This window comes from Perna viridis, chromosome 3 (genome assembly GCF_037379345.1).
Source record: "Perna viridis isolate PV_CMFRI_1.1 ecotype Kerala chromosome 3, ASM3737934v1, whole genome shotgun sequence".
Lineage (NCBI taxonomy): Eukaryota > Metazoa > Mollusca > Bivalvia > Mytilida > Mytilidae > Perna > Perna viridis.
The window spans coordinates 52,647,815-52,669,071 of record NC_142447.1 but is presented as its reverse complement, the minus strand read 5'-3'; the positions used below and the strand labels follow the sequence as shown (position 1 = coordinate 52,669,071).

Genomic DNA, 21,257 nt, shown 5'->3' with positions numbered 1-21,257 from the left:
CGTTTTTTATTGGTATGTATTTTGATTTTAAAAATTAAGCTATGAGACTTCTGTGTATTTTAAAAATGCTATTGATTAGATCGAACCATTTATATGTTTAGTGACTTCATTAAATAAACTTCTTGGAACTGATATTAACGATATATAATTTGTGAAGAAAGGAAAATAGATTCTTAAGATCAATAGTTTTGATGAACTGCCATCCTAGAAACCGATCAAAACTACAAACTATGACGGTGACGATTTATAATATCAAGGCAATTGCATGTTAGTATAAATTGAAATGGTAATGCATTTTATCTGTAATTCAAATCAATATGTCTCTATAAACTTTGAAATAAATGTAAATTTCTAATGGAGAGTTAGGCGAAGCAGCAAGATGATTTTTCAGATAGGAACAGTTGGAGGATTAACAGGAATAGTTCTATTGTTATTTCTAGAAGGTAAGCGGCTTTATAATAGTGATAGATTTCATTTGTTCTATGTTTCTTCTGTATTACATTATTTATGATAAAGAGAAGTTTTAAGTTTTTGTATGGATGAAGTATAGGAGCTCAGAATAAGTGGTCAGTAATCATTAGATATTATAGATGATTGTATTACAAATTACTACATACAATAATGCAATGTACAACTCATTCAAACTAGATGCGCTGTGTACTAAGCAGATTCATACCATTGGCGGCTTTTGTTTGAAAATTTTGTTGATTTCGTGCATGTATAGGGGCGAAAGTTGACTATTAATAGCCTACAACCCTTCCATTATCTGGAACCCATTTCAAAAATCATTATCTATGAAAAACAAGCACACACATACAGATTAATAGTCACCAGTTTTTTATACTACCGCAATAAAATGCGGTTGTATAATGGTATTGCGCAGTTGTCGTCGTCCGACGTCGGTATCTCCATTGACAATTTAATTCCAGAAAATAATGAATAATTATAGATTACGGACTTATTTAATATATACCACAATGTGCTTTACGATCAAGGGAAGGCTGGGATCGATATTTAAGTGGCTGTGCCTTGAACCGTTTAGAAATATAGAAATAATCATTTCCACGATGCCCGGACAACGATATTACTTAAGTAAAAGTACATGGATTTTTTTTTTCAATTGGACAAGATGCTATACCCCAAAAGAAAATTGTGATAAATTTCGGGTGTTGTTGCAATAACCGTTTAAGAATAAGGGGTCTAAAGGGAACCAAATCAAGTATTTACCTGATATCTAGACAAAAACTTGAATATAAGTGATCTCTTTAAAATAGTACTCAATGTTATATTCCAAGATGGAAATGCTTTGATTGATTTTAAGGTTTGTGTCTTGAACCATCTAGAGATTAGGGACCAAAAGGGTCCAAACAAACATTTCCCTGTTTTTTGACAAACACCTGAGTAAAATTCTTGTCTTAGACATCGTATTTCAAGGTTTCATATCGGTATCACAAAAGTTCAGCAATAGAAATGATTCTTCAACGTTGTTTAAATTTATATATTTCTCATTTCCTTGAGAAACTTTCATTCTTATCAGAAGCTCACTCACAACCACAAGCAAACTTCGGGACTGTATCAAGTTTGAAAATTGTGTTTATACTTTCCCAACCGTACATGTAACATCATATGTATGTGAAGCTGCGCCCTGCGAATTATTTATATTTCCATGATACAATAATCACTCTTGTTTATGGCGCGTGTAAAGCGTTTCAATATTCATTAAAAAGAATATAATTATGTTCGTAAAATCAAATGTATTAATAATTTAAACGAAATACGTATTTGGTAAGTTGTTTTGGACTCAGCTGCCATGTGGTGTGATGGATCCCTCTTCATTCATTGAATACCCATGGGTGGCCTTGAGCTGACATTTTTCACAGCCCGTTGAGGTTGTTGTCTCTTTGACAAATTCACCATATCCATTTCCATTTTATTTATTACAACATATAATTGGTAATAAAAAATATATGTATTCGCAAAAACGAAATATATGTTTTTAAAATTGAAAATTTGTCTATAAAAGTAAGATATATGTTCATAAAAATCAATTAAATATATTCATAACGAATCATATTGCCTTATACTTGCTCTGAATCGGGTTTCTTGATAAATTCAATATCATCACTTTACATGTTTAGATGACATAGTAGGAACGACCTAGTTACTCGTGGAAACGACTTCGTCACTCATGAGAACGACATTACAACAGGCTCCTCTTATTTAACTTGGAGTCAATTTTTATTTCTATTATAATAATTGTTATCGTTGCAAATTACTTTATCATGCATTTAATGTTAAATTAAAGTTTCATGCTTTCCCACGATTTACATACAAATATAACGGGATTTTATTTGATTGAAAGTTGATATGTTGTACTATGAAAACTGTGAGTTTGAATAACCTTATGTACATTTTTTAGTCATTCTGATTTTAATAGGCTCCATTACCTATCCTTAAATCTCCATCCATATTCATTAAAGGAAAAGGAAAATTGTAAACCAAGCACATATTGCATGTGATTTAAAAAAAAAATGTGAAAATAAATCATCACTACTTAATGTTTTTTTATCCATGCTTTAAAAATGATGGGGTTTTTCGACCGTCCAACTCTTTCCGATGCAACCGGTTGTTATTGAAGGACTGTCACAAAATCTTTGTCGCATAGTACCATTGTGTTTCTCAAGCTGTGGATTTTAATCGAAATCCTATTTGTGGTTTCAACCATTTTTTTTGTACTAAAAACATTAAAATCACATGCAAAAAGTGGTTGGTTAAACCGTTAACATTAACCCTTTTCCTTTAATGAATTAAGATTAGATATGAAGCTATTAAAATACGAATTACTATACAATGCTAGATTGTGATGGCTAGATCTGCAAAATATGCCACCGAATGTCACCTCTTTCAAAAGTTGTTTAACTTCAACACTCACGGCTGTCAAGGAGGGTCTCCAGTCCTACCACGACGACACTTGTTACTCCCGTAGTGATATTAATCCAATATGGATCCTAAAAATTCAAAAGATCTTCTGGAAACTCTCAATTCAAAATTATTATCAGAATACACTAGCATTACCGGTAAAATCTATGATTTTTCAACCCTTTATACTTCTATTCCCCATACTCAGTTAAAGTCCCGACGGTACACCTAGATGCAGATTCCAAATCATCTTCCAAATACATGTATACCGAAAATGATGTTGTCAAAATGCTGGAATATTTGATTGACAATATATTTGTCCAGTGTGGTGGACGCGTTTTACAACAAGCAGTCGGCATTTCAATAGGAACAAATTGTGCTTCGCTACTCGCTGAACTATTCCTTCACTCTTATTACGCTGACTTTATAGCTGATTTGTTTTAAAGGAAGGAAAATCGTTAAGCCAGATCCTTTGATCTCAGTTTCCGTTATATTAATAACGTATTATTGTTAAACAATCATAGTTTCTTACATCGCATCTACCCCAAAGAACTTGAGACAAATGATTCTACAGACACTGGGAAGTCAGCCTCACACCTTGATCTACACTTAGAGATCAATGGAAAAGGAAAATTATTGACCAAACTATACGACAAACGTTATTGTCAACTTTGCTTTCATCTGTGGCAGCATCCCTTCAGCACCTGCGCATTGAGTTTTCTTATATCACAACTCAAATGTTATACCAGAACCTATCTTAACAATGCAGCCTTTTTGTACCGCGCTATAGACTTCTTGCAATTAGGCATCTAGTACAGTGTTATGTTGCTACAAGATTGAAGTCATCACTATGTACAGAAGATTTATGGTCGCTATCATAAAATCGTGGATCGTAACGATATATATACACCCATCTGCACTATGAGAACCGATTTGTTCAATGTGTCATAGTTTTCCTTTCCATTTTCGTCGATTCCGGACTTGACTTTTTATGAGCAACTCGGCATGTGTTTCAAGAAAAGCAAAGGACGTTTACCCTACCGGTGTACCTGTTCCATGCTCCCAGTTTTTATTGGAGTCCGAGTTGCTCGTTTACTTTTGTTTCTTTGTACGTATTATTTTGGTTGTTATATGTTCTTTGCTGTTCGTGTCTATTTTCCCTGTTGGTCAAAAATTCTGCTTGAGTTGCGTTCTTTTGATTTCCGCTAGAATATTGGTTCCCTTGATTACTCTTTCAGTAGCAAAACATGAAGTAAAGCTTGAGCCTGGGGTATTCACTAGTGAGCATTGCGCTCACAATTACTTTAGTTTTTAAGATTATGTTAATATTATGTTAAATCAAATTAAAATAAGAATATTCTCCTGTACACGTTGTATGTGATTACTTCGCCAATTGTCAACTTATTTTATAAAAACACAATTGAATACATATTTTCATCTATTTTGGACTTCGATTTTTGCTTCTGTTCTTTTCACTGTATTTTCACTAGCAACAATGCCATTTATTGAGGCTAATTGTGCACAAATGTCACAACTAGCGAGACCTTCAATGAAGTCTATCACACCTTTTCATTTCGATTACGTGCTAAAATATGACTGGCCAGGATTTTCTACTGAGAACAGGAATTAATAACTCGTGTGAACGACTTTAATAACTCGAATGAACGACTTGTACGGAATGTGTCATATCTTTATGTGTTATATCAACTTTGTATGAGTTTCTGCCTTGCAACTCAACAAAATTGATCGGAAATTGCTCGTTAGTGCCTTCAAATACAATATTACAAATTATACAGTACACGTAATGAATTTATTGTTTTAAACTTGAGTTTCTTATTACGATCGCGTAACGCAATTTTTTTATTTACATGTTTGTGTGTTCATCGATCCAACAAGTAACCCAAGTTTGATAAATCGCATGAAGTGTAAAGATAAATTCACTTCATGTTATATTTTATTTGCTCAATTACGTTTCAACCCTAGTTTCTGATTGCAAGTCACCAATCCATTTATTTTAACTCGTGAAACGTAGAAATCACGTGTTTTAACAGACGTTACTTTAACTCGCAAAATGTTGAAATAACTCTCAAAGACATAGCACACACACGCTTCCGTACGTACTTACATATAAAGCAGATGTTAAATAAATAGAAAAAAATGAGAAACAACAAATTTTGTAGATTGAATTAATAAAGAGCTGTGCCATGAACGCATGATATACCCGTCGGCAGAAAAGCATTTTTCAGTTCCGAAAATAGAAAGAAACATCCCGCTTTTTTTATACAAGTACAATAACTTAAAACATGAAGTCGATATTTTTAGAGCGAAAGTACAAAATAAAAAATGAAATAGAAGTTATATAGAAAACGGAAGGGAGCCTATGATCATGGATAATATCCGAAAGTATTTGCCGGAAGAGTTTTTCAGTAAAAAAAAAAATTAAAAATTAAAAATTAAAAAAACGAAATGTTCAAATTTGATGTAAAATTAAAAGTAGCTTTTTCTATCAATATGAATAATTGACCAAAGTTTTATTTAAAGTAATACCCCAGCTAACAATCATGCAAAATTAGATTCATGGTCGGAAAGCCTACATATTTTTATATTTGATATTTGTTAATTTTTTAATAGTAAACAGAAATTAACACGACTTTTCATATAGAACCTGTTCATAGGAGATATAAATTGTAAGGAATCTGCAAAATTAAGAGAAATAAATCTGCAAATGCCACTGAAATACAACAGAAACTATTGTATTTTCGATGTGGATTGTCTCATAATAACAGACAGATTGGAATGAACGATTATACATTCAATCATATAAAGCCATAAAACAATTTGATAATAAAAATAAATGAATCACACAGCAAAGAATTTGCATGTTTGTTACAAAGACTGCTACTTACTAGTATATGGCTTAATGCGTTTTGGAGTTATTGTACGAAGTGTTTACGACGGAGAGACGGACAGCAGTATATCATATTACGTCCCGTCAAAATTGACGGAAGTATAAATATAAGAACTAATTGTAAGAACATTCTAGTTTAACTTTCCTTTTTGCAGATGTTTGCTGTAGTACATCAGGAGAAACGTCGTTCCAAACTACCCTTGCAACTAAACTACATGAAGTAAAGTCGACAATACCAGAGCAATTAAGGGAAGTTATATCAGAAGCAGAAACTGAGCCAGAGGTCGATGTAACATTAGATCCAGAGACCAAGTCTGAGATCGAGATTACACCAGAACCAGCTGCTAATTCAGATGTAACAACAGAACCAGAAGCGGAGTCAGTGGTCACATCAGAACCGGAAGCAGAGTCGGAAGTTACATCAGAACCAGAAGCGGAGTCAGAGGTTACATCAGAACCGGAGGCAGAGTCAGGGCTAACATCAGAATCCATAGCTGAGTCCGAAGTTATATCAGAACCGGAAGCAGACTTAGAAGTCACATCAAAACCGGAGGCGGAATCGGAGGTCACATCTGAACCGGAGGCAGAGTCGGGTGTTACATCAGAACCAGTTGCCGATTTCCAGGTAACTTCAGAACCAGACTCCAAGTCTGAAATCACGTCAGAACCGGAAGCGGAGGGCGATGTCACATCAGAACCAGAGGTTGAATCAGAGGTCACACCAGAACCAGAAACTTTGTCGAAGCTCACTTCAAGGCCAGAAGCTGATTCAGTGATTACATCAGAACCAGAAGCGGAGTCAGAGGTTACAGCTCAACGGGAAGTGGAGTCAGAAGTCACATCAGAACCGGAAGTAGAGTCGAAGGTAACATCAGAACCGGAGGCAGACTCAGTGGTTACATCAGAACCAGAAGGTGAGTCCGAGGTGACGGCAGAACCAGGAACTAAATCTGAGGTTACATCAGAAGGAGAAGCTGAGTCAGAAATCATATCAGAACCGGAAACGGACTCAAAAGTCAAAGGAGAACCGGAAGTCGAGTCCGAGATTACATCAGAACCAGAGTCTGAGGTCACATCAGAACCGGAAATAGAGCCTGAGGGCGCAGTAGAACAAGAAACGGAGTCTGAGGTTTCATCAGAGCCGGAAGTGGCTTCAGAGGTTACATCAGGACCAAAGGCAGGATCAGTGGTCATATCAGATCCAGAAGCGGAGTCCGAGGTTCCATCAGAACCTGAGGCAGAATCAGGGATAACACAAGAACCAGAAACTGAGTCCGAGGTTACATCAGAACCGGAAGCGGGACCAGAAGTCACGTCAGAACCAGAAGCAGAGTCAGAGGTAACGGCAGAACCAGAAGCTGCACCTGAGGTCACATCAGAACCGGAAGCGGAGTCAAAAGTTACAGCAGAACCGGAAGGCGAGTCCGAGGTAACATCAGGACCGGAGGCAGGGTCAGAGATAACATCAGAGCCTGAAGCTGAGTCTGAGGTAGTATCAGAACCGGAATCCGAGTCTGAGGTTACATCAGAACCGGAAACAGAGTCCGAGGGCACAGCAGAACCAGAGGTTGAGTCCGAGGTTACATCAGAGCCGGAAGCGACTTCAGAGGTTATATCAGAACCAGAAACTGGGTCTGAACCAGAGTTGGTTCCTGGAGCTGAATCAGAAATGTCCTCAGAACCAGAAGCTTATGTTGAACCAGAAGTCACAGCAGAAACTGTGTCAGCCGAACCTTCAGTAGCAGAAATAATGGTACCACCATTGTCGCTTGTAGTCCTTGTTATTCTTGGTACGTTATGTTTGATTTATACTTGTAGTACATGTTCTATTACCTAATGTGATCAATTGCCAGACGATGTATCTTTTTTGCATGATCAAAATCATTTAAGAAACTATGAAATACAAATAAAAAACAATTATTAAAAATCTCTTTTAAGTCCATTTTTACTTGTAGAGACGCCAGCAAGTATTATCGAATAACTGCTCAAAATCTACATTTGAATCTTCACATAATTATGTTAAAAAGCATAAATGAGCAAGAAACATATAAGTCGGTAATGATAGTGACTGAATTATTTTGATAAAAATAAAATCTGTCAAAACTATCATAATTATGGCAAATGTTTTATTTGTTATTGCAGCTATGATAGGTCTGTACGCATACAGTAACTGTAGGAACCGTCCAATAGCAGCTGCGGCAAAGGAGAGAAAGAAACAATCTCTACAAATAATTTCTTTAGAAGATTATAATGATAGCTGTAAAGATGAACCACCATTCTTAACACCGTTTGACATGGAGGTCATAGACACATTTAAAACACATTATAACAGGCCAATAGATTTGTTAAAGATAGCATTCCCAGCTCTTCTGTCCCTTGCCCTTTGTCCATTTACCCTGTACCTTTACACACCTCTAACAACATTTATTTGGCCCAAGGATGAATATGCAAGCCCTCCAGATATCAATGATGCCATTGCCTGTTTCTTGGCCCCCGCTGGGCTTGTATATGCAACGTCCTTTGGGTTTGCCTTCCAACAAGCTTTGTCAAAACAATCTCATATCATGGACAAGGTAACTAAAGAAATAAGCATGATAGATCAAATTGCAACATTTTGTACCAGAATAAATCTACCGAAACAAAGGCAAAGACGCCAGGTTTACAGATATATAAAGGCGGAAATAATCTTCATGGTGCTCCAAATACTAGACAGGAGACCAGACTCTTTTGAGGAAAAACCTGATGTCAATATAAAGAGTAGGTATTTTTATTTTTATATTTAAAGGTAGGGCTTTGTACGTATGTTCAAAGTAGTGAGTTAATCTAGATGTTACAGAAAATAGGAACACAGCTTTATACATAAAAACATTGATTTAATAAAAAAAGTGTTTCAACGGATCTAGAAGAAAAGATAAATAGTTGTTTAGTTTCACTGTAGCAGCAAAAAAGAAAGGAAATGTTTAAACGACCACATGTCTTTTGTTTATGTTGTTGATCTCCAAGTAAACCTATGTTTTTGGTAACAACGTGCTTTGATTTCTCTGTAGAGACCAAGCTTTCATTAATGTTACATCAGCGAAATGAACAACTGAATAAGTAATAAACTACTTCATTCTGTTACATGCTTCCAGTCGGCGGACATTGATTCTACAAAGAGAAATTGGAAATAATAATAAGCCATTAGTTATCCCATTGTTTGTCTCTAATGGCAATAAAAAGGGTTTACCAATTAATTCCGTGAGATAAAATTACATAATTTAATCGATCTGTGTCAAAAATTCAAAATTAAAATACTAGGAAAGTTCTATGCTTATACTATTTTATTCTCAACTTAAATAAGATTCCGCTTTTAACTTCTGAATCTGTAGGACATTACATATCAAATATTCTAGTCATTTTGATGATAATTAATTAATAAATGTAAATCACTGAAACGTTGCTAAATGATGCTTCTTAATAAAGTATTCTTCACATAAATATGTTCCCCTTTTAAAAAAAGTAAAACCTGTTGTAAAAATTATATTCAAACAACAAGAGTTAAAATTTTTAAAATAAATTTACAACTTAACAGAACAATTTTTTTTTGGAATGTAAATATTCGATAGACTAAATACTAAATGTAGTGCAAGCTAGTCTTTCACTTATTTGTAACAGATTACCGAATGTTGATGTATATTTTAATATTTTAAGATTAAGCTGGACAACAGGACAAAACATCTTCATTTGGTTCTGAAGATATGACGATTTGTTTGAGCAAATTAACGTTAGCTTACACTGCATTCTATATCTAGAAATATGAATATCATTTTGTATACTAAATACTACATGTCAAAATCGGTTTGTAATTCCATGTCAACCTCAGACTCCTATATCACCTCCAAAGGCCTCCGGCCCGCGAGGGGTGATATAAACCAGGGTTTTATTGGTTGTTTGTAGAAGTAACAAACATCCCCCCCCCCCCCCCCAAAAAAAAAAAAAAAAAAAAATTGACATTTTTGTATTGAATATATAAAAGCGTTTAAAAGATGTCATGCCAACTAATTCGCTCCGTCCAAAAGTGAAAGGAACCCGCAGAGCAAATTGGTACAGAGACATACCACTCTTAAATTTCCCATTACTTTCTTGATACATGAAATGTACAGATATGTGCAAAAAATATTCGGTCACTTATAAAGTTTCCTTTGTTTTTATGCAAAATCACATTTTTTCAACAACAACAACAACAAAATTTGGAAGTTATTTCAAGATTAATTTTTCATGGTTTTTCACAAATAATAAAGAAATATCTACAATTGAACCAATTGTTTTGGAAAGATTTTCCGACTAAAAATGAAGGAATACTGGCAATTTAATGACCATGACAATTGATGACGTAACAATTTTACAATTTATGATAAATTTTATGAAATTTGTTTTCTGTACGAAACTCTCTGCCACTTCTAGAAATGACACTGTAGAACCTCATCAAACTACGAAAGTTTAATTTTGACAATTTTCTCTTTAATAGTAGAATGTCTACAAAATCAGTTGAGAATTATTTCATTGACAACAAAGTAAGTTTAATTTACATTAAAAATTGTGAATGTACGATTAGGTAGAAGTTGACGGAATATTAATCATATTGCTTCAGTTCAGATTTGGTCTGTGATTGATGTGCTGCGAGAAGTGAAGGCTGATGTGAATGACGTCAGGGCACAAGTCGACAGAGTTCTCTGTGAGAAAATCATGTCACATATTCTACAGCTTAACAGTATATGTTCTGATCGACTCGGAGTACTACACACAAAAATACACCCCGTCAAGTAAGTTATTGTATTGAGACCAAGTCCCCTATCAAAGATATCGCCGTCAAATAAGACTATATGGTGTGACACTAGAATAAGGAGTTAATTCGTCTCACAAAAAATGCAATCCGTTGAGGATGACACCATAATGTGATCCTAACGATTCCGAGTCCCTTGTTTGTGATTTAACACTGGAATTTATTTGTAAGACTCCAAGTCTTCAATTCAAATATATAACCCAACAAATAAGACAATATAACGGTACACTAGATTTTGGACTTCTCACAAAAAAATAATAAATAAAAATAATAATAAAAAATAAAAATGAAACATCCGATCAAGTGAGATGAAGATACAAAACTACATACCATACCAACAAGTACAGAAACGGGACACTGGAGACCTTTCAGCCCATTTAATAATTCAGTAAAAGAAATACTCACGATGTTTTATCTAAATAATATCGTAAAATAATAACAGTTTTCCTACATAGGGAAAAAAAACATTTGAACACCCTCTTTATCGAAGTTGCAATCATTGCAAAATGCTTCACTTGTAACCCCTTTCCGTATACTTTATTTTTATTGCAACTGCATTAGAACCATGATAATACTTTGATCATTTGCAAAACATCGGTTTTAATTATTTCAGATGGGCATTTTTAGAGACGTTGGGATTCTTTTCGTTTGTTGGTATTCTGTTACTGAAAGCCTTCTCCTACAGGATGGAGTTAGTTATGTGTATAATAACCGTGTTTTCCATCAGTATGTTGTGCTATGTTGTCTCGGACTTAGACTCGCCTTTCAGTGGATTTTTCCGTGTGGATCTCACGGTCCTCATCGATGTTATTAAACGTATAGAATTACTGTACATCGATCCTCATACAGATGACTGTAATACAGAGACTACGAGTCTAGCAGATTCTATGTTCGACTCTGGATCACCACAGTTGATAACCAATCGTAGCAATGTGAAAACTGCATTTGACTAACATGCATAGACTTATAAAAAAAACTTCTATCATTGAATGTTTAAAGGGTTGTCTGAACAATATTGCGGTGTATACTCTAATTGTAACTATCCCAGTTCAGAGCAATGGAAAGGCTATCTAATCAGTCAGAACAGTTAATTTATTAAATGAATCTAAGTATTCTGTAAAAACATGTTTCTGTTATGTCAAGATAACTAGGTGTTTTTAATGCTCCCAAAATAAAAACTAAAGGCTCCAAAAAGCCTGAAATCACTTATCTCGCACGATAAGCTACCGATCTTTTTATCGATAAAAAATTCCTATGCTCATACATGTACCCAAGGAACGGAATAATCAAATTTCATTGAATTCAATCCAGTAGTTTGTTTTACGGGAGAAGATTATTGATAAAAAAAATTTCAAAAAAGGCATTAACTCCAACATGGATATTAAACAGATTTTCACTAAAATTTGACCACAAATAGATCTCTTTATGCTTAACACTTTTACCTTGTAAGAATTTGGCCACACCTAATGGTTTTTGAGATATATGCGAAAAACTTCTGATTGCTTTGTTCTATTCTTAGTAACGGCGGCCATGTTTTTCGACGGATAAAAAATCCCTACATCAGTTCTATGCAAAACACCGAAAGGAACATTCATATCAATTTGGTTCTGATTGGTCCAGTAGTTTCCGAGATTTTTGAAAGAAATAACATTAAAAAAAAGAGCAATAACACCAACATGGCTAAACAGATTAAAATGAAAATTTGATCATAAACAGATCTCATCATACTGAACACTTTTACCGTTGTCAGAATTTGACCAAGCCTGACGGTTTTGGAGATATATGCGAAAAACTACTGTCTGACCCCTATGTTCTATTTTTTAGTAACGCCCCGTGCAGGTCCGGGTGTTAAAAGAATAGGCTTGCAGCAGCGCTAAGCTTGTCGCAAAAGGCGACTAAATAGTGTTCAGAAACCTAGCCGGGGGCTAGGGCGCTCTGCCCACAGAGCAACTGGGATGTGTGCCGCAGGTGGTGGAATGGGGTACCCATGGCGTGTTACATGCTGGGGTTGTCAGGCTATAATACGGAAAACCTGACCGCAAACCATAGTGGTGCACCGTGTTGGGAAAGATGCCACGTTCCTCGCACGTTAAAGAATCCTACTGTGGTATTCTCCCGGAGTGGGAACCATAGCGCTCCGCCACAGGAGGCTAAATTGCCCGACCCTACCCACCTCTCCCCATTTCCAGTGGCAATCAAAATTTGTCGACTCCATTGTCCTTGTGTCCCACCCCTTTTTCATTTCATCATTTCATGTTCATTTTATCATCAATTTTATGTTCATCGTCTGAATATAGCTGAAATATTGCTGCTTGGACGTTAAACCCCAACAAACAAACAAACAATATTTTAGTGACGGTGGTCATGTTTTTCGACGGATCAAAAATCCCCACACCGATTCTAGGCAAGATATCCCAAGAAACATTCATACCAGATTTGGTTCCAATTGATCAAGTAGTGTCAGAGAAGTTTTGAAAAATTCGAAAGTCAAGGGACAAGGCAATTAAGAGAGATCGAAACCACGAACAGCATACAGAAACTGAAAACAGACTGAGGTGCATCAGCTTGTAAGATATTTCTTATAAAAAAAAAACAACTTTCGCCCCGTTTCGCATTGAATTTAATATTTTGACTCATAGGACAAAGCCAACAAAATTGTGCAAATCATAAATACCATGGATAAATTTAAAATATCAAAGAATATCTAGAATTTTGAAAGTGGATCTATATGTAAGCTAACTGTCAGTTCCTGGTTATAACAAAACATTGATACATAGGTTACATATGGTGCCTAAACTACTTGTACAGTTGCACCAAAAGCCATTGTTAAGTTAAGAACAGTCAAGTGATTCTAATATTTCTCCGAACTATGCATGTGTAGATATAATTGATTAAAGTATTAGTTGTGAAGGTGACTTTTAAATCATTGATTATGTGAATTCGATGATGACAATTTTAATTTATAACTAATATTGTACACATTCTTGTTTTTTCACCTTCCAACCTTGATGTAATAAATCGATCAATCACATCAACATCGGGTCAATAATTTGATATTAAACACTAATTATCTCCAAAACAAGTTGTTATTTGTGTAATTCGGAAAGTTGGAATAGCAAGAACTGAAAACCAATTTTGACGCATTGTAAATAATAACCCCACTTTGAAAAGCAGGATTTTCAGTGGTTATATTGATATCCATCCCCCGTTATCACCAGCAACTCCTTTGAACATATTGAAACCGTTGAATTACTGAGGGTATTTCTCTCTGCAACAGCTTATCGCACAAACTCAATACTTTGACAGCAGTTACATTGTGAAAATAGATTTCCGACTTACTTGGCATCTAACTTTTTGTTTAACTCCATTTTTGACAATATAGTTTCTAAAGAAAGGAGCACCGTATCTTAGTTTTTTTCTAGTTTGGATTGTGATTAGATATTTGACACAGCATATGGTAGGTTTCTAACAAAACGGGAAGACAATAAACTTGCAGCATATTTTTCAGAACAGAAATAAAATAAATTGGCTAAAACTAGTTCCCTCATATGTTTCTGAAAAACAAAAGAATATTGATATGGATGGACATTCTATGGTGCAAACTCTATGTTTAAATTACATATAAGTAAAGCCATATCTATACCATTGATTTTCAAAACTTTTATATTGATGAAGTTTTACCGAATTATCTGTGAATTTTGAAGTTTTCCACATGGACTTACCTTAGGAAAGTTTTCCAGTCTTGGTTATACAGTTTAAGACAGATGACTATATACATTGTAATTAAATATGAAACATAGGGCCACAATGTACAATACTAACTAACTAGAAAAATTGTGACCTTATTAAACCTTCTCCCCACCCTAAAAAAAAAAAGAAAATTTGAACTTGCTGAGTCTGAAAGTGACATACCTATAGAAAGCTTCAGTCAAAATATTTAGTAGATGTAACAAGTAGTTGCAGAGAAAACTGTTCCCTCAGGGTCTATAAATGACAAAGTCAATGTTTTGCACCAGGAAACCCTTTAAGTCAATCAGATCTAAATGACAAATAAGATATGCACAATGGCATCTGACATGTTGAAGAAATAGTGACATGTTCCTTGATTTCCCCTCAGCGGTGGATGGTAGGATGCTCATCCTTGGTCGATAAATGACAAAGTTTATATATTTTGTACCAGGAAATTACTAAAGTCATTCAAATAGAAATGTAAAATAGGAGGTGCACAATGGCATCATGTGAGCCTGTAAGTTCCAATTCCATTCCATTCACAGTTTTGGAGGTGTTGTAGATGGAAACACAGACAGCATGATCACAATATACTTCCTGCTTTTAAAAGTTGTTTCAAGAATGACTCAAAATTAGAGCATTAACATTAAAGTACTATTTTTCTTAAATAGAAAGAAAAGTAAGATATTTTACATGTAGTGTTAGAATTGTTAGTATTACATCAAACATCAAGACTAATCATTAACTGTTCGTTCTAACCAACTCAATTATGGCACATTCATTTCAGTACTCCTTAGTATATTCAAATGATAATTCATAAAATTGAAGTCTTCATGAATAATGTTTGTTTCAGCTCATGAATATTTCGGGATGAGCTTTGATTTCTTCTCCTATCCTCTTTTCTATCAGTGGTAACATTATCTGATTGTAGCTCAGGCTACCCCCAACAAACACTTGTTTACTAGTTCTCTTGGCTGAAAAATGAGAATATTCATTGATATATCTTTATATTGTAGAGCAGGAAATAAAGTTCAGGAAAATGCAGATATCAACAAGTAAAACCTATAAACTTTGATTTAATGGTTCATCACTACTGATAGCATTGTATATATAGACAGCCTGTATATCAGAAATACTAATTGTGATTGACCTTATATACATGCATTGAATAAAGAACAACTAATCCTTGGATTTCTATTAAGAAAGTTTAAATTAGATCTGCAAGATGTTTTTTAAGGAAAACTTTTTATGAGTCTTATCAGATGGTGACCTTTTTTCTTCTTTTTTTTTTTTTTATCTCGCTTAGTTTTTGAGATATTACTTGAAATAAGCAGTTTTATGTCTGTTTTCTATGAATAGACATTGCCATTGTGTTTTTGCCTGATTGGTGTAATCAGAAGAATTTTTGAAGTAGATATCTAAAGAATGCAATCCACTGAGAGGTTTTAGTGTGAATATTATTAATGTGAAAAGTTTCAGGAATGTAAGCATATTCTCACATATTTTTAAGACTTTTAATGATAAAATGGTATCCAGAATAAATATATATTCCAGAGGCAGATGCAGAATTTCAGGTTAGGGGTGGTGTAAATAAAATAAAAGGTTGGGTGAGGAGATGCATGAAAATTTATTGAGGTAGAATTTGTTCAAAATCAAGATTTCATACAAAAAATGCGTTCTACTCACAATCCAAATACCACCAACCCAATGGTAAGGAGGGTTAATAGTATATTGAATCCAACTGTAAAAAAATACATGAAAAAGTCACTGTTTTTAGTGCATGCTTCATGTAATGTCAATATTTATGTGAAGTGAAATCAAGGGTTATCTTTCTTTGTCTTACCTAGTCTCTGTGCAATACCATTACACTGTGAATCTGATGCTCCTAAGAGTGTTGAAAAGCTTGGTTCTTTGCTCTGAAAATAAAACAACAATTCTGAATGACTTCAGTAAGAGCACAAGAAAGACTGAATGAAAAACTGCATTTTAATGTACAAGTTTTTTAATCATGCAGTCAGTAAGGAGCTACATTTGTACATATACCAAAAGTAAATACTTGAAATTTTAGATATAGATTTGCGATATTTTGTTGATTGGTATATATTTTCGTGTCAGGTCTACTTGTGAGCTTGTTGTCCATTTGTCTTGCAGACTTATCTTAAGAGTATTCTTTACTTTGAAAACTTATGATAATTGATTTTGTTAACTAAAGCTACAGCTTCTCTACTGATTATTAAAGCATCAGTATTTTTTCAACTGTTCCTCAAATTCTATGAACGAGTTTTAATTCATATCCTTTTTGTTATAAAGTAGGGTCAATAGGGTTAGTGAAAACACCAGTAATTATTTTTAGGCCTCATTAACTTACATAGTCATAATCTATGGAAGTGAACTCTTGATAATATGAAATTAATTATCGTCACCAAGTTGTGGGCTTATACATATTTATTCTGTATCAACTAAGTTTTACTAAACAACCACGAAAACAGTGATAATTTCTTTTATGTTAATGATTCAACATAAACCTTTCCACATTGTTTAACAATATAAAAAAAACGTAACTCTGACTTTAGTATGTAATGTATATTAGTACTGTGTTTTCCTGGTAAAGAATACAGGACTCCAGAGAGTGAGTTTTTCAGGTAACAATATTTTTTGTTATTGTTTCTTTGATCTTTATGTTCCAAAAAAACCTAGTCACCACTTTGTTTTATTTGAAAAGGACTGCTTGGTGATTGCATCATGCACGTATCTCCCACGTCTTTCATTTACTATTGTTATTAAGGCACTGACCATTTTTATATTGAGGCGGAGGCCAGGATATTTTTGAAAAAAAAATATTAATTTCACTTTGAAGAAAAATAAAAATAAAAAAATTTTTCTGTGGCAAGAAAAAAATAAAATAATGATAAAAAAAAATAATGTTGTATTCTGCTTTTCATAAAAAAAAAGTTTAGGGAAAAAAAAAAGAAAAGGAGAGGTGAGAAATCTCATGTACATATAAATTCATGATGTTATAATGAGCAACTAAATGGATATCAATATACAGATACTTTTGTTTTATATTTATCCAGTATTTTAAGCTTTTACGAAGGATGCACAAAAATACACAAATTACCACTATACATTATAACCAATTTAGATTTTATCTCCAATGGAGACATGATAAGAATACAAATCCATCTGATCATTTCCTATTGTGGTTCTCTAACGCATTACTTGTGGAGACTTTTTAACTGATTTTTGCAACCTATAGTAAAACACGAAGAAACTTATGTACGAGACAATTCAGAAATTTTAAAGTTTCTAAATAACAACAAATTTTCTGTGTACTTATGACATGACAATCATGTATAACGATAAAGAGGAGTTTTACAACCAGTTCAAAGCTACCCTAGATAGAACACCACAGGACGTCTTGAATGTAATGGGTGCCAAAGTCAGAAAAGATAACACAGGGAGAGAACTCATCATGGGGAAGAAAGTAATTGGTAACAATCAATTGGAGAACTCTTTGCAGATTTATGCTCCCAAAACGATCTGGTCATAGGTGGTACAATATTGCCTCACAAGGATATAAACAACCTGGGTATCTCCAGACATGAAAACTAGAAACCTGATAGAGCACAGTACAGTCGCCAGGAGATGGAGAGAGCATGACAGATGTTACAGCTTTTCAAGGTGCTGATATAGCATCCGATCATCAATTTGTGGTGGCTAAATTTAAGATCAAGATAGCCAGGGCAAATAGACAATATCAGATTAGAAGTAGAAAGTACAGCATAAGGAATAAGCACAGTAAACAAACAGTGGAAGAGAGAGTAAAATCCACAGAAACACCAAATGACAAGAAGAACTTGGATTTTCAAAGAAGGAATACAAGTTATGGTTGTCTGACGATACAATCGATACAACTAAGAAGCATAGGTCTGTTAAGATACAACTTGACCAAGTCGAGACAAGATTGAAGAAAAAATAGTTCAATGGTCACTTACTACAAAGCTAGAAGAGATTGACTTTGCAGATGATGTGAGCCTACTATCCCAACAATTCCAGCAAATACAACTAAGGACATCGGTCTTGTACAAAACAGCCAAATCAACTGGTATAGAGAGAAACACCAATAAAGTCACTCACAGTTAACACACATAACACAGTAGCCACCATACTCAATGGTGATTGGAGGCGCCGATGAGGGCATCAAGGCGAGACTTGGAAAAGCCACAATCTTTTGTAACCCTACGACCAATCTTGAGGAGCAGAAACATCTGTCTCAAAACAAAAATCACAATATATGAGACAAATGTCAAGTCAGTTCTTTTGAAAGGGTCGGAGATTTGGAAACAGACAAAGAAAACCAAACATGACCAGGTCTTCATAAACAAATGCCACTGACAGATTCTACAGATCAGATGGCCTGATAAATTACCAGAGCTATGGAAACATACCAACCAAACATCCATTACTGACACCATCAAGAGGCATAAATGGAGATGGATATAGCAACATCACCAAACACTCTTGGGAGTGGAATCCACCAGGGGAAGCTTCCCGGACTGCACCTGCACGAGTTCTAGGCTTTCTCATGGTATCTCAGGGGAAGCTTCCTGGACTGCTCGAGTCCCAGACTTTCTCGTACTTTGTTATGGTTTATAAAAAAGAAGCAGCTCCTTGTCCATTCCTGGTTACAGACAAGGCATTGTCTTGTTTGGGCCAAGTAAATTTCATCCAACCCTCACCAACTACATGGGGTGGTTAGTAGGATTTTTTTTTACTCCTTACCAAATGTTTGCAATCCTAATTTTAGCTATTTGATGTAAAGACAAGTTCTAAATCCATAGCCACAGAGAATAAACATTATTTTGGTCAACAAGAATTGAAATATTTGTATGTTATAAGGCCTAAATACCAGAAACTGATGTGAACAAAAATCCTGATTTTGAAATTTCCATCCCATTTGTTTTTAAAGGATTGTCATTTTTTAGGAGCGGGAGGGGATGCGGTTTATTTAGTCTCAACTGGAATAAAATAGCTGATTGAACTGAATCTTTAGTTTTATATGCCCTCCTTTGATATCTATGTAACATTTTACATTAATTGTTTATCCTAAAGTTGACTTGCAAAAAAAAAAATCTGCCATATTCCTGAAAAAAAAATTATATATGTAATTCATTTGCTATTGAAAAAAAAAAAATAAGAAGAGTGGAAAAAATTATTCAGCAAAATCCCAGGCCCCCCCCCCCAGTATAAAAATGGTCGGTGCCTAAGTTTTTATTTTGAATGAAAATAGATGAAAGGAGGATTGAGGTTATATAAACTCAAATTCAAACTCTTTAGGGCTTGTCAAGTAATCAATCAATTAGAGATGGTCCAACCCAAAGCAGCTTGTTTCACTTGTACCAGATACAACATGCATCATAACACCAGTTCTGTCTCAGACATACTAGAGCATCTGCAATGGCAAATGTTAGGCTTGTTCAGACAAGAATATTATAGTATTTCATGAGATCATTCACCACCAACTGGCAATATACCCAATAAATCTACTTAAACCATCTGACATTAGTGACAATAGAACCAAAATAAATACACTACCATTATTAACAAATTCAGATAAAGAAAGACACTTATAAATTTTCATGTTATCCATATACCATCATGTACATCGGAACATGCTACCAACATCTGCAGTTCTCAGTACTGCAGTTGAGAGTTTTAAAGAGCAGCTTACCACATCTACTCTTTAAAAAATTTTCTAAACAGCAAGACATGTATGGCAAGCTAAAGAGGACAAAAATTCCTATTTATTAATATTCATAATTCATTTATTAATATTTATAAATATGTCAATTATAAATATTTATTATTATTTATAAAGAGGCATTTTTGTCCACTTGGGCTTGCCATAGACATGTACATAGTTTAAAAACACACAAAGATTACTTTTTATTAAAAGAAAATCCCTGTATATAATATATTTCATCACTTATAGTAAAAGTTCTTTTTAATTTATGTGGTAGCCACTCATGCAAACGACACGACACGTAATAGTATAATGTACTTGTACACAAACTTGACCAAACACTTACAGTTACACTTCGTACATGTCATGTGCATTTATCAATTATTCTAGTCAACTGACAACAAAGAAAAAAACCTAGCATTGAAATTATTGGAAATCGAAAGCACAATTTTCGCAGCTAACTTATGAAATGCGCCCTGGTTCAAAATATCATCTTACATATTTATTCTTCATGGCAAGGGCCAAATCCCCAAATCCACACGGTGATGTGCCCACCCATAAGTAGAAGCCTCCATCAAAACGTATTACTTGAAAGAAAACGTGTGCGTCTAGCAATTTCTCTGAAAACGTGTGTACTTGAAAGCTGATTATTGATTGGCAGTTGTTTTCCTCTTCCATCACACCAGTTTTCTGTGTATTCAAAAACAAATTCACATGGCGATTGTAAACAAATGAACTTCCGGTTATATACGCTAATTCATGAACAAGATAATAAATCAAAGTACTCGTGTGCTGAATCAATGCAAATCGCTTGTTTGAATTCTATGCCTGAAATAACCAACTGCGAATTGAAAACATGGGGAGAAGACAAAAGAAAAAAATGCGAATCGACTTTAAAATACGTATCTATGAACACAAGCGTGTTGTTGTGAAATGTTACAACACAGAACAGTCTTTGAATGAATTACGGGTGACATTCAATTTATCTTCTCACCAAAACTCACGTGGCATCGTAGAAGTGCACCAGTTTGCGAAATTCGGGTTCACTGTTGGTTCCAGTTGAATGAACACAAAACCATCCGACTTCCTCCACAGTAATCGAACTAGTATGTACTAGTTGGACTTTTTCCAGTCTC

The 21,257-nt window shown here is 34.5% G+C and overlaps 2 protein-coding genes across 2 annotated transcripts; one reads left to right on the top strand and one right to left on the bottom strand.

Moving 5' to 3' along the window:
* The first annotated feature begins 286 nt into the window (after positions 1 to 286).
* Positions 287 to 11,772, top strand: LOC148622858 (uncharacterized). Its single transcript, XM_088573127.1, has 5 exons — positions 287 to 443; positions 5,983 to 7,617; positions 7,970 to 8,584; positions 10,458 to 10,629; positions 11,263 to 11,772. The coding sequence occupies exons 1-5, from the start codon at positions 380 to 382 to the stop codon at positions 11,600 to 11,602; spliced, it is 2,826 nt and encodes a 941-aa protein (XP_088429253.1). The 5' UTR covers positions 287 to 379; the 3' UTR covers positions 11,603 to 11,772.
* A 1,480-nt stretch (positions 11,773 to 13,252) lies between these two features.
* LOC148622857 (proteasome assembly chaperone 4-like) lies at positions 13,253 to 20,880 on the bottom strand. Its single transcript, XM_088573129.1, has 3 exons — positions 20,620 to 20,880; positions 16,222 to 16,294; positions 13,253 to 15,352 (listed from the first exon to the last, which is right to left on the bottom strand). Exons 1-3 carry the CDS (start codon positions 20,797 to 20,799, stop codon positions 15,228 to 15,230), a joined length of 378 nt encoding a protein of 125 aa, XP_088429255.1. The 5' UTR covers positions 20,800 to 20,880; the 3' UTR covers positions 13,253 to 15,227.
* Positions 20,881 to 21,257: the final 377 nt, after the last annotated feature.